The sequence below is a fragment of the Puntigrus tetrazona genome, chromosome 9 (assembly GCF_018831695.1).
Source record: "Puntigrus tetrazona isolate hp1 chromosome 9, ASM1883169v1, whole genome shotgun sequence".
Taxonomy (NCBI): Eukaryota; Metazoa; Chordata; class Actinopteri; order Cypriniformes; family Cyprinidae; genus Puntigrus; species Puntigrus tetrazona.
This window is the reverse complement of record NC_056707.1, coordinates 15,132,985-15,146,708: the sequence shown is the minus strand read 5'-3', so window position 1 is coordinate 15,146,708 and position 13,724 is coordinate 15,132,985. Positions and strand designations below refer to the sequence as shown.

At 34.8% G+C, this 13,724-nt stretch overlaps 1 protein-coding gene across 9 annotated transcripts in view; it reads right to left on the bottom strand.

Annotated features, from left to right (window-relative positions):
- Nucleotides 1-2,589: 2,589 nt before the first annotated feature.
- dachd (dachshund d) overlaps nucleotides 2,590-13,724 on the bottom strand; it is a 103,136-nt gene continuing 92,001 nt past the window's right edge. For 7 of the 9 annotated variants that reach the window (XM_043248906.1, XM_043248904.1, XM_043248907.1 and 4 more), the window contains 4 exons: nucleotides 12,143-12,290; nucleotides 10,035-10,178; nucleotides 8,867-8,935; nucleotides 2,590-4,792 (listed from right to left, as the gene is read on the bottom strand). In XM_043248906.1, coding sequence (XP_043104841.1) covers nucleotides 4,752-4,792; nucleotides 8,867-8,935; nucleotides 10,035-10,178; nucleotides 12,143-12,290 — 402 coding nt within the window. In that variant the 3' untranslated portion in view covers nucleotides 2,590-4,751. The remainder of the gene's footprint in view (nucleotides 4,793-8,866; nucleotides 8,936-10,034; nucleotides 10,179-12,142; nucleotides 12,291-13,724) is intronic. The other 2 variants (XM_043248905.1, XM_043248911.1) reach the window with 1 other exon arrangement.

Sequence of the window (13,724 nt, the reverse complement as noted above, 5' to 3'; positions counted from 1 at the left end):
TATTATAAATCCTCAAAGATGACGGTGTTCCTAGAATGATAACAGACAAGCATCGCATACTTCCTGTTGGTTCAGAAATACAGACCTATCGAGTGATCTATATTATACCTAAAACATAAGCTACTCAAATGCAAGCTATTTTAACCGACAGGTCAAGAAATCGCACTGAACGTGGATTCATTTACAGTTGTCTGCACCACATGGATCGACTGGTATCATCATCTCGGGTATGGCGGTATTAGCGATGAAACGATTGTGTGAAACAATCACCTGGAGGATGTCTTAAAAATGCACACTCGACACAAGAAAAGCACACACTCCAAAGTGATGACATTGACACGGTCCATGTTTGGAATGAGCAAAGCTCGTTATAAATGTGCTCGACACGGGACGCGATTACAGCACTGTGGATATTTTGGTCTTTGTGCCTCAAAGTCATGTTCTAACTGAAATGAATTTATTACAATATGTGCAGTGATATGAAACATCTAGCTGGAGGGGTGAATCTCGCTTAAATAGCTGGGGCAGAACAAGACATCAAACAGCTCATAACTACTGTATATTTCTGTCTGAGAGAGAGAAAATACACCGTATTCTCAGCCAAAGAGAATCTTGATCCACCGCTGGGGCTACAATACTGATACTATGTCTACTAAAATACTCTAAAGCAAGCAGGCAGACATAAGAAAAGTCAACAATTTGATAGACAGTGCATTTGTGGCTTCTTAGCCGCCTCAAACCCTTACAGTTCAGATTTCATCGATGAGCGACGGAAACCTTTTATGCTCGTGAAAGGGCCGAACTTGAATTACAGTCACCATTGATTGCCACTTTATATGTAGTTTTTCCAAGGTTGATAGAAACTTTAACCTCATTTTCAATAAAGAAGAAAAACATGAAACGTTCCAGACCTTGAATTTTTACAATGCTGTGTTGAATTATGCAGTGATCAGTCAATTATTCATCTCCAAGCCTCTCTGTTACAGCCACGCTTTCAAAAGCATGCAAAATGGACCTGTGCACGGCCGTGCTGTGTCAACACATTTCCATCAGAATTGCTTACGACAGGAAATTGTCATTCAGTGTCAATTCTGCCTAAGCTTTTATAAATTTGAAATAACACTAATATCAATTAGCTGCATTGCTTCGAAGACAGTTTTCTGAGCCAAACAGTTAGGTGCTCTCATGGGTCATTTCTGGTATGCATTACCTTTCGAGCTATGCAACTCGTAGACTTTTTGTTTGAACTGTAAAAAAAAATAAGTCTTTTTTTAAGACACTTCTTAATAATGACTTGATTAGTTTTGACAAAAAAGACTAGATAATTAACAATGGAATTAAGGGGCCATTGCTCCGTAGGGGATTGAGAGCAAGTTCATGTGAGGGTGTCAGTTTGATGCTCAAGTCAGATCACCTTTATTTCTTTAGTGCTTTATGCAAAAAAGACTGGTTCAAAGCGGCTTCAGAGTAATAAACAGGAAAATATAGCAGAACCAATTATGGAAACGGAGCTGTAAAGCAGCTCTAAAAAGACAATAGTTTTATTTAAATCACGTTAGTTCAGTGTGGGTTCAGTTAAGTTCAAAAACAGTGTGTGCAGCAGTGTAACAAGTTCAGTATTTTTTAACTTATAAAGTGATAATGATCAGCGAACAATGCAGAATTAAGAGACATCATCAAATTATCATCAATACTTACAATTTTTTGTGTTTCCCATCTCACTTCCTGAAGGATGATGTCAAGGAACTTGTGCTTTTTTATTTTTTTACTTAAAGCAGAAAGTGAAATTTGATATTATTAATATTTTTAGTGCTAAAAAACAGTATAACCAAGACTATTTTCCTTTAGATGAAATACAAATAAATTATATTTGTTTTTTAATTATTGTATCTTAGAAGCCAATAAAACCAGAAAATAAAAAAGTAAAAGTAAAACTCACGCCCATGGCCACTTAATTATATTAAAATAATATAAAAACGACTACAATGATTTAAATCTTTATAAATCATGATTATCCAGTTATCTATACTAAATAAGATGGAAGGATTCAAATAATCTGCATAACAGGAACGACCCTGATAAGGTGGCTCAGTCCTAACAGATTATCAATAAGTAATTAACTTAAATGAAGAGATGTAAGTTTCCTCTTGTTGCCTTCGTTCTTCAAACACGTTTTGTATATGTGACTTTTCCCTGGAATATTGTGCTCATTCGACTGGAATGAATGAAAGGTATTATTTCTCAGTCATGTGTTGTGTAGAGCCGTGTGCTCACTGTACTAAGCATGAGTGGTTTTATTCTGCTAGATATTGTCATTGCTCAGTAACACATGTTTTACAACTCAACCATGAACAATTTTGATTGCCCTTCAGATTAAAATATAAGCACGCCGCTTATGTAATATCATACGTGACGTTTGCTTTGCGGCTGAAATTTGCTGTCTCTTTATTATGATACACTGGCAGGATTCATCTGGATGAACCGTGGTAAAATTCTATAGATTCAAGAGTTTAAACGCATTAAACATTGACATCTGATGATAACGTTCTTTATAATGACAGTGATTCATTGAGCTTAGTATAATAATCATTGACTCACAAATATTTTATTACCATATATGACACCATAGAATAGAAAACAGACACACACTCATGCGGTTCCACACAGATACACTTCAGTGTGCATACACACACACACACACACACACACACACACACACACACTCACACACTCACGCGCACACACACACTCTTTCTCTTACATACTGTGTCATTACAGGAGACATGATCAGAAAAGAGGGAAAAGCACTTTAAAACAAGACATCCTTTCAATATTTATACGTTTCCTTTACTGCCATAGAAAGAAATAATGAACAATATGTCCATAAATCTTGCTACAGTTTTTACATCACATAAAAAGAAACTTAAAGGCAAGTCCTCATTGATGAGGTAAAAAGATACTTTAACATGTAGTATAACACAATAAACATTTGAATTGTTACAGACTGAGGACAAATGTGTGACAAAATAATGTCTATGATTATAGTATAAATAGCTGCCCCGTAACATTAGATACGTCCATCTAATAAAAGATCCTTTCAACACATATTTTTTCTTGATTATCCAGTAAGTGCCTCATCACCATCATCATCATCTACTTGGTACATTAAAAGCCTGTAATCTATTATTTAATATATTCAATATTACCATTAATTAGCACAGTGTAATTTAACTCATCCGGCTGAATAGTTTCACTCTTTATTTAAATGTGACAGTTTGGTATTGCCATGATTTCTTGATTTTTATATAAAGAAAAAAAAAAAGTATGAAAACTGGTCATCTTTGCAATTGTTCAAAATTCTAAATTCTGTCCAATAGTTGAATCTTCTATTTTAATAACAATAATAAAACAAATAAAATGATTTTTTTTGCAGACAATGTGTTATCAACAATCTATTCAAATATATAATTTATTTTTATTATTATTACAATTCAGAATTTTTTTTTTTTTTAAATCTAAATTCAATATGACTTTTTTTTTGTCAAACATCATCCACATAGGGAAGTTGTAAAGAATTATTTTCCAGTTATCTTCCCTTTTTATTCTACCAGATGGTCTAATACTAATTTGTCTGCAACTTTCTAATGGGAACCCGTTGCATGTTATAATAAAGAACTGAAATGATACATTGAATACTTATTATTTAAAGTGGCCTATCACTGAAAGTAATACACCGGATTAAGTGTAATGATGGTCAGTAACATTTAGTGATCTGTACAACTTTTCCACAAACTTGAGATTCAATCCATACAAGAGTCAGATTCATGATACTGCAAATTGAAAATGTAGCTGTTGAAAAGACAGTAGTGTTCGACAACTTTTACTGGGTGTGAGTGAATAAACCCTAAGTACATTTGTTCAGCACAGTTAAGTATTTATTGAATAACATGAATTCAGGACAACACATTTACATGCCTGCATGCTTCCTCACCATAGTGGCAGCGAATTGAAAGAATGATGGCTCAGAAACAAAACAAATCTATAAATTCAATATAAACGTTGGTATTGTTCTCCTAATAGATCTACTGCATACACAATACCAACTTTTAACATTATATACAAATACCAAAGTGAGTGAGTTAACCTATCTTCTGTTCTTGTATGTACAATAATGATAGAAATGAAACTTGATTGTTTTTTTTTCCTTCTAGTTTAGAAAACATTAAAAGCAAATATTAGTCTTTTCTGTTGAACATATATTCAAATTCACATTTTCAGAGGTTCTTCTCCAAGTTTGGATCTTTAACATCTTGGCAAATAGTTACGACATTAAGGATTTGTGTTTTTTTTTCTTCTTTTTTTAATACAAAACAAAACCTCTGAATCCGATTGAATTTTCGAAGCTTTCTCGCTGGTTTAAATACAGTATAAAAAATCTTCAGTGCTGTGAATTTGTTGTAAATATTATCACCAAGTGTACCGAACGGTACATTTTACTGTGCTCAAATTGTCGCCTTCGCCGACTTATCATATCCAATCCCACATCTGGCATAATATAATGTTTATATCAGTGAGAATAAGAGTCCTAATACTACATTCGGACACAATCCGTCTTCCACATTGGGCCAAGCATAAACCCTTGATGCACACCTCAATGAGCGATTGACCTGTTTCTGTAACTAAATTACCCTGCGAGGGGACTCTGGAGAATCTTCATAAGATACACGCCGGCAGTCTTCAGTGCCATGTTGTTAGTACATCACTGTGGTTTTCAGAAAAAGTCTTCCATCTGCTAACGATACAAAAAAAAGAGAGAGAACAATAATAAATACACTGCAGTAAACCCCGGATCAATGTGTGTCACATTTTCAAAAACACAACATTGGGCTCATGATGTGAAGCACTTCACAAATGACACTTTCTGTGCGTAAATGGCATTAAGTGCAAAAAAAAAAAAAAAAAAGCAGCCGTTACTGTGCAATGCCTTCTCTGACACGTACAGTCTAATGAGCTTTGTCCATTTCCAGGGAACCTTCGTTGGCAAGTGCATGCCTGAATGAGCGGCAGCTCTCTTTGCTTCTTCTGGTAAAAGCATCTGTTAGGCATGGCTCAGGAGCTTGTTTGACGTTTATTACCAGAACATTTCCTCTGTGTCCGGGAATGCTGCATCACTGCATTTAAGCAGTGTTTCCTCTCTTAGGCAGTGCAACTAAACAAATTCAATTCTGATGAGCAAAAGTGGTGACTGATCGAGGATGCTCTGCGTAAAAATTGGCTTAAACGAGATTTATACTTTAACTTTTTTAGGATTGCTCAGCCATACCACAGATATCAAATCATTCTGATAGCGTGATCCATTGATTTTAAATAAAAAAGCCTTTTTTCCCTTCTACGGGTAGTCATACATTTCTAAATATGTGCAATGTGATTTTATTTAACTCTGAAATATATACATATTGATTCATGCGAATCTAGTAACCTAATGGACATTGATTAATTGCGGGCTGCACATGGAGCTGCAGTGCACCTTCTTATTTTACTCTAATGTTATTTGTCACTCAGTGGCCTCTTATACAAAAGGGGTTCATATTGTGAATATCTCAGATATATGAAATATGATGTAATGTATGGTTTTAGGCGCACAAGGCATGTAAAAAAATTCACCCATGCATTTAAATAAATGCCATGTCCTTATTTATTCGGATCACGATAAATGCATGTGATATTGAGGGACTTAATTTGTCAGAACGCAGCTTATTTAGTGCTGGAGATGTTTAGTATTGTTGATGCGGTATTTTAATATCAAACTACAACTAAGCAAATCCAAATCAAACCCTAGATTACATATCTTAAATTATGAGGAAAATATACAATTAATCTATTAAAACACCACAGTTACTTCTACAAAACCTGAGAAAAAACGACAACAAAAACAAGCAGAGAGCTAATCTTAAATGTACAAATTAGCATATTAATTCTGGGTCAAATGGAGTGTAGCTAAACTAGCTTGTGCAAACAGTGCCAGGAATGCTTCTTGAGTGGGAAAAATCGAATGACTGCCATGTTGTTTTATGAAAGAACCTCCCTCATTAAAATATGTTAAAACTTTGGCATTTTTATATTCAAATCAAGATGAAAAGTTCATTAAAGAGGATAAATATTTCATTAGATGCTAAATAAAACAAAGGAATTTTTGGCTTCTCTCAGCATAAAATTCCTTTGAAAGATTAATTAATACATGTAAATTATGCAAATTATGCCCATGCAAATATTTTATGAAGACAATTAAGGGAACCATTAATTACTGCCTTTTTTGCTTCAGTGACATTCATTCATTTAATTTTAATTTCACTTTAACTGTTTTGATGTTTAATCTTGCAACAAAGAACTTTATCTCCCCTCACAGGGTCGTGTAAACTTGCAGAAAACATCGAGAGGCGAGCACTGAGCATCGGGAAGAGATACCGGGGAGATATTATGTTCGGTATCACAAGGAATTAGTGGCGAGATGTGCTCCCAGAAGCACGGAGCCAGGAAAAACAGTCAAGCTTATTCTTGGAATGGATTCAAAACACTGGAAAAGCAATTAATAAACACAGACTGTGTTAATATAGCAGAATTACAGAGTGTGACAAAAGACAAATAGAAATAATTAGTTCTCTGAAATTATGCTCTCATTATTTTTTTTTCCCCTAACAGCCAAGTGCTGAAATTATAGCGCGTCTCTTTGGTTTTTTTTGTATACGGATTGGAATTGAAATTTTCCCTCACATGCAAGTGTAATTTATCAGCATCCTTTTTTATGTTTTTGCCATTTGAGAGTAATTATTGCCACGCTGGTTGTAGGTCACAACATCCATGACATTAACACGCACATGCACAAAAAACAGCACAAGCTATTTCATACACACACATTTCATGTGGCCAGTTTTTAAGTCTACTCTTCAAGGGCACTGACTAAAAAACCTATTAAATTATCGCATGTTGTGGAGCAATAACTTGTCATTAAAAGTATACATAAAGAGAATGTCTAATTTTCTCCTATATCTGCTAAAAAAAAAAACTACTGACAAAAGCAGTTTGATTAAAGAACAATCTTCTCCAAGCTTATGCTAACTTTCTGAATCTAGCAATTAATGCTGGAAAATTATTAATCTTTAGACATAAGAACCATCATAATGCTAATGACGTTATATGCTCTGAAAAAAATCATTTCCTGCTCATCGAGTCAATGTCATTTGATTTATTCGGGTAAAACCATACTCCTTGCACTGGATCTCCATTTATTTTTACTAAAAACTTCCTTCACACACACACACACTCACACACACACATACACACACACAAAAAATTAACTAGGCTAATCAAACTGGGTTACAGGGCTTTTACTTGCGACGGGGTATTAAAATGCCATTTCCCACATTTCATAGCAATTTCCACACACTATTTTCAAAGGGAAATTGAGACCACTCAAGACGACGTTTTTTTGTATCACATGTGCTGCTGGGTGCAATTAAAATAGACATCAGAGCAGCGAGCGACTTAACACTTAAGGTGTAGTTAAAAGAGTGTGACTGAAACATTTGCAAATGGGCAAGTGGTTTTCTGTGAAACGATACCAGACTAAACCAGGTCCATAAATACCCGTACACCCATAAAGTGCATGTGTATTTATTTGAGCGGGTGTATTGTGCTCTTGTGAGGAAACTCCACTGTGGGTCATCATCAGATAATGAAACTTCTTATTATGCTCATTAAATTGCATTGGTCTCTGAGGTACACAACACAGGCAGGGTCTTACTGTCAAGGGGGTCTATCTTTAAAATGATTCTGTGTCTTATATTCAAAGAATCTTATCTTTAAACTTTACCTCTTGAGCTGAATGCCATCTTTGCCCCAGTATGTGCACACTATATATGGGTAGTTGATCTCAAGCTATTTGGGTCCTTGCCGCTGTCACCTTTGGCTTGCTTAGTTAGGGACACTTAATTTCTAGACAATATACATGGCTATCCTCCTGTTTGATACTCTTCAGTGCTGTGACACAATCTGTATTGTAAAAATGAGGTATATAAATAAAAGTGTTTGTTTGATTAATATTTGTGGCTGCTTGTTGGGCTTAGAGGAGAAAAAAAATAATGTACAGGTTTTTTTTCACTTAAACCATAAACACATTGCATTACACCAAATACACAAAACAATGTTCTTTTTAGCAACATCATATGACCTCTAAGTTTTTTGCAATGTTACACCATAGTCCAATTTTTGTCAACTACCCATATACATAAATGAAGATATTTTGAAGAGCATTTAAACTTCTTTGTCTATACATTCAAGATCAACAGGGTTCAAAGCAGCTTAAAACAATATGTGGTAATATTATTTAAAAATATTTTCTTTTGTCTACAAGAAAGAAAGTCATACAGGTTTGGAACAACACGAGGGCGAACAAACAATGACAAAATATTCATTTTTGGCCAAACTATCCCTTTAATAATATTTTAATATACCCCTGCTGGTAAAAACCACAAAACAAAAGTACAATTTTAATTGACTCTGTGGGCTTGATTAATGTTTAATCTTCTCCTTGTTCCTCGTTTTAATATCCCATCAAATTCCTTCACACACTCACAAAGAGTCAACTCTCCAACTCAGCAGACCATGCCATTGTCATAGTGCACATTTGCACGATTTTCCCTGTCTAGAAATGTTCTCCTGACAGATCCCACTGATCTTGACCTTCCTCTTGAACTGTAGGATCTGCAGCCCAGATGGCAGGCTGCATGCATGAACAGCAGGCCGAGTTAAAGTGAGGCTCATATACTGGAGCTGAGCTGAGATTTATAGTCTCCTCAAAAACACGTACCTTGTATTGTCCTCTCAGCATCTGTTCTGCCACTGCTGCGGTCAGTCTCTATCTCCTGGGTCAACGAGTCTGGCAAAATGAAAAGATAATGACGATTAAACATCCATGACATCTGTGCTTAATTAGGAAAGTTTTCTACCCTCATCTTTTGCGATGGGCGGAGGGTGGATGTGCTCAGATCGCTCGGGTCAGGGCGAAGCTTTGACCAATGGGTGAGCGGTGTTACAAATACTGAACAGAGCATTTCTCCACATGTTAGCCTGATGTTATGGATCTTGCTAAGCTCGCTACAGATGTAGATAATGTAGCATTTGCTAGTTTTATTCAATGACTTAGCATAGGGTGTATTAAAATGTGCCCAATCCAATACTATTTATTTAACATCGTGTCATTTATTTTAGTTTAAGATAAAGTTTTGCTGTGCGTTTTTGTCTCCCTCTTTATTCATTCATTTATTTAGCTTTATTATCTTCTTAGTTTGATTAATTTTAGTTTCATTCAGTTAGATGCCAAGGCAACATCTCAAAAAGTTTTTTCAATTTCATCTAGCATTTATATTTTAGCATTATTTAAATTGACTAAAAATAATTCCAATAGATTTAATGAACAATACCATCAGTGGTCCATTAAGCAAGATTATGCAAGATTTTAGTGAATTTTTTTTTTTTTTTTTTTTTTTTTAACAGAAGACATGGTTTTAAAGTTATCTCACTTCATCATTATGCAAGGTTCTCAGAAATAATTGGTCAATACTGGCTAATAGTTTTTCCAATCACACCTGCTAGATAATTTGTTTCTACAAAATGTCTCTTTTCTCTTTAGATTTTTCTCAACTTAAATGAATGTTTCATGGCCATCTATGTATAGTTTTAATCATTAAATGTACATTAATTGGTGCAGCCACCTCATAGTTATCAAAAATTCAACACATTTCTTGTTTTTCTGATAATGACTATTATGTTATCTCCAACATACAGAAGCAGATTATTCCTAGAAAGGAACAACACATCACAACAACAAAAAGGATTTTTTTTTTACATGTCATCAAGGATTTTTTACTTTCATCAACAGAGTAAATTCTTACGTTCAATACATTTACAATAGACAACACATTTCTACATCCCTTTAATACATTTAAGCATGTTAATGTTCTGGCAAGGTGTCTCACCATTGAGTGATCTGAGGCTTTCTGTGGGTGATGTCTGTTTCAGGGATTGTTCCGCCTGCTCTCGTCGTTTTGACTCATATTCCAGTGCCTCCTGCAATTTCCTCTTCGCTTTCTTCTCCTTCTTCAATCGCTTCTGAATGATCGCTGCATTCAAAGAACAGAAAGGCATCAGTCAAGGACTCCGGTCATATGCAGCGTTATATCTGATATAAGGACTAAAGGAAGAATAGTTGGGTTTTCAAACTCTGCCAGTGAGAAAATATTCATAGAAAAGTTGCAGCCGAAAAAATGTTCCCGTTCAATGAGAAATTGACTGTGTCATTAGCGAAATAATTGAGCCAGCGATAACCTGGATTAACCTAGGTTAAAATGCCAATGAGACGAGGTTAAGGGAAACTTTCAGTAAAGAAAGAGAGGAGAGAGCCACGCTGAATATTAAATAGAAGAAAGCTGGAGGGCTATAGGCACATTTATAAGGATCCTTCTGTGAAACTGGCTTAATAAGCTCAATTTGATTCATTATGTAGGATAAATACATAGAACATGAGACCATTAAGTCACACTTAGCAACACTTTTGTGCAGAAAAATCTAAATCATTTATTGATGTCAAAATGTAGATTCATAATTATATTTTCATGCAATAATAGAGTACAAAAGAGTATGTAACTAGAGGCCATCTGTAATGCACATATCACTTTTAATCTCAAAGAGAGTTGAAAATTATTAGCTAAACTATTATCAATCTGTAGTCCAATCATGGCCTTCCCTTGAGAAATATTGTGGCTCATTTAGAAACATTTACCATATAAATTACTTTCCATGACTTTAACCACACTCACTTGTATGAGGACTTTGTATATCTTCCTAATGCACTCTGTACATTTAGACATTTAGACGTTGTCCATGTATGTAGTTACGGTAATATACTGTATTCCCACAAGCACTTCTGCACACATAATCAATATGTGCTCATGTATTGATCGTAATGTGAATATGCCTCATTTTGCTCGATTTATGACCTTGTCTCTATCACTTTGGCAGTATGTTTTTGTTTGTGTGTGTGTGTGTGTGTGTGTGTGTGTGCTTGTAATTAATAACTGAGCTTGTAACATGACTTTTCAGGTCATTTTAATGCAATTTTGCACTAAGTGTAAAATGATGCAATGAAGGTCATTTGTTAAGGAGATTTTTGCATTTTCTAAAGAAAGGCTCAAAATAAAAAAAAATAAAAAGTCCAGCAAATCTCTATGAAAACTGATCCGTAGAATTTTCAGCAGCCATTACTTCAGTGTCACATGATCCTTCAGAAGTCATTGTAATGTGCTGATTTGGCAAGTAAAATTTCTTAATATGATTACAGTTGCTACAATTTATTTTTCAGAATGCTTTGATGAATAGAAAGTAAAAAAAAAAAACAGGGTTTATTTGATCGTGATCTTTTTCATGTTTGTAGCACAAAATTCAAAATAAGTGGACTAAAAAAGCCTACCTAATACATTCAGATTTCATAGTAACAGCTGATTACATGTATATGTTATTTTAAGCCTAATTATGGTGCTTGTTTTCTTACCATTCTTATAAATATTCTTCCACAAAAAAATCACAATATAAATATAAATATAGATACACCTTTAATATCTGCCTAGCAATGCTATTGTGATCATCTCCAACATCTTAGAACCTGCCTGCAAATACTATACAAACACACGAAATGACTTTTACACAGGTGAGCAACGCTGCTATTTTATTTAGATGTAAAATCTAGATAATACATTTTATCACATGAAACACTGATGAATTAGTTTTTATAGGTAATATAGTCTGACTACCTAATTAGTCAGACTAAGAATGTATGTTAATGAGCTGATTAAAATTAAGTAATTCATATAAAAGGATGACACATAGTATATTTTTTATATGACTAGAAAAAAATATGTCCTCATAATTACAATTCACAGGGGCAAATATGGCCCCTTAACGCAAATGTTAATTTCTGAAATAGGTACGTACTGTAAATGCTTTGCTTTTTTTCATGAAATGCCTCTAGAACCAGGAATCTGACTCTACAAGGTACAATAAATTGTGTGTACTTTTAAGTAATACACACCTCTATTCTTCTGCTCGACAGCCAGTTGTTTCTCCAGGGTTTCTCTGAGCTCACGTTCTCTGAACAGCTCCATCTTCAGCTCCGTCTTCTCCAGCTGCACTTGTTTCTCCTGAGCGCGGGCGTTATCAATTGCTACCTTCAGCAAACCCTACAGCAGAAAACAAACTCACCTTATACACATTCCACACACACCTCCTCATGAGTCAATAAACTGTATGAATGGTTTACTTTATCCTAGAGCAGTAGCACTTAAACTTAGGGAAGTATTTTGAAGAAAACAATCAGACTCTAGTCCATATAATCAAAGGCAAAATAACGCTCGCTGTACAGAGGCTCTGGATTTTTCAAAATATAATAGAAACCCAGGTTTGTAAAGATTAAGAGTGTGAGCAAATGATTACAGTATTTACATTTTGGATGAACTGTTCTTTCGAGTTTGACGACTGCATGAATTCTTTATTATGGGAGCCTTAATAACCCATGACTTTGGTTTGTCGGTGTGTGAAGCTGCAGGTTGTATAAGAACGATCAAATCTTGAGCTAAACAGCTGCTTGTCTCAAACCAACACTTAAAGCGGCATTTGCCACGCAAACTGCGTGGTGACCATTTCAGAACAATTATTCCCTGTACGCATGCAATTAAGCCAAATGCAATGGGCTATATCATACTAATTGTTCCTTCTTATGACCCCAATTTAGACTAAGTTGCTTTATCTCAATTTTCTGCTTGGGTTCGTTTTGTTGATTTGTGTTTGAATGTTCAATCAAAACATTACCCTGAAATCATGATTAAAGATGACTGACTGAACTGAGTCCTTCTAATTAACAATGGGGCCGAAAGTAGCGCGATAGATCTGATGGCCATATCACAAGAGCAATGAGCAGACCTCTCACTCCCTATACTGTACCCACATCATTAGTCTCAGAGGCGGTGTTAATCAACTACATTCATCTTTCTGACTGGGTCTTACTTGCATGACAACCACAGTGGTGATCAAGGGAATTGTGCCGAATATAAAACGCTATGCGTTTGTTTTGATGGGAAAAACATCACAGCTGAAGGAGTAAGGTAGTATATTAACTTTTTTGCCACACCTGGCACAGGCAACTGCACCCAGTGTATAAAAATTATTATCTTATTACTATTAAAAAGAAGTGTTTTTCTATGTTATGACAATTTATAATAATTAATAACTGTTTTCTTTTTTAATAGATTTTAATTGATTTATCATAGATTTTAATAGATTTAAAAATTTTATTTATTCCTGTCATGGCAAAACTGAATTTTCAGCAGCCATTACTAGTCTTCAGTGTCACATGATCCTTCAGAAATCATTGTAATACGGCAGTATATAAACTCTACTCTTTTGCACTTTCATGTCTGCTCAAGCTTTATAAATATTTCTTACTGTATGGAATGTTTGTCTTAAATCTGAGAATGATAGTAATATCACAGCTCTTCATCCGCCTCTCACAATATTTTCCAAACTGTGGCTTAAGATTGCTATAATTTGTGATAAACAACTTGATGTGTCATCTCCTTTCATTATGTGTAATTCTGAGCATCACTGGTGTTTATTGT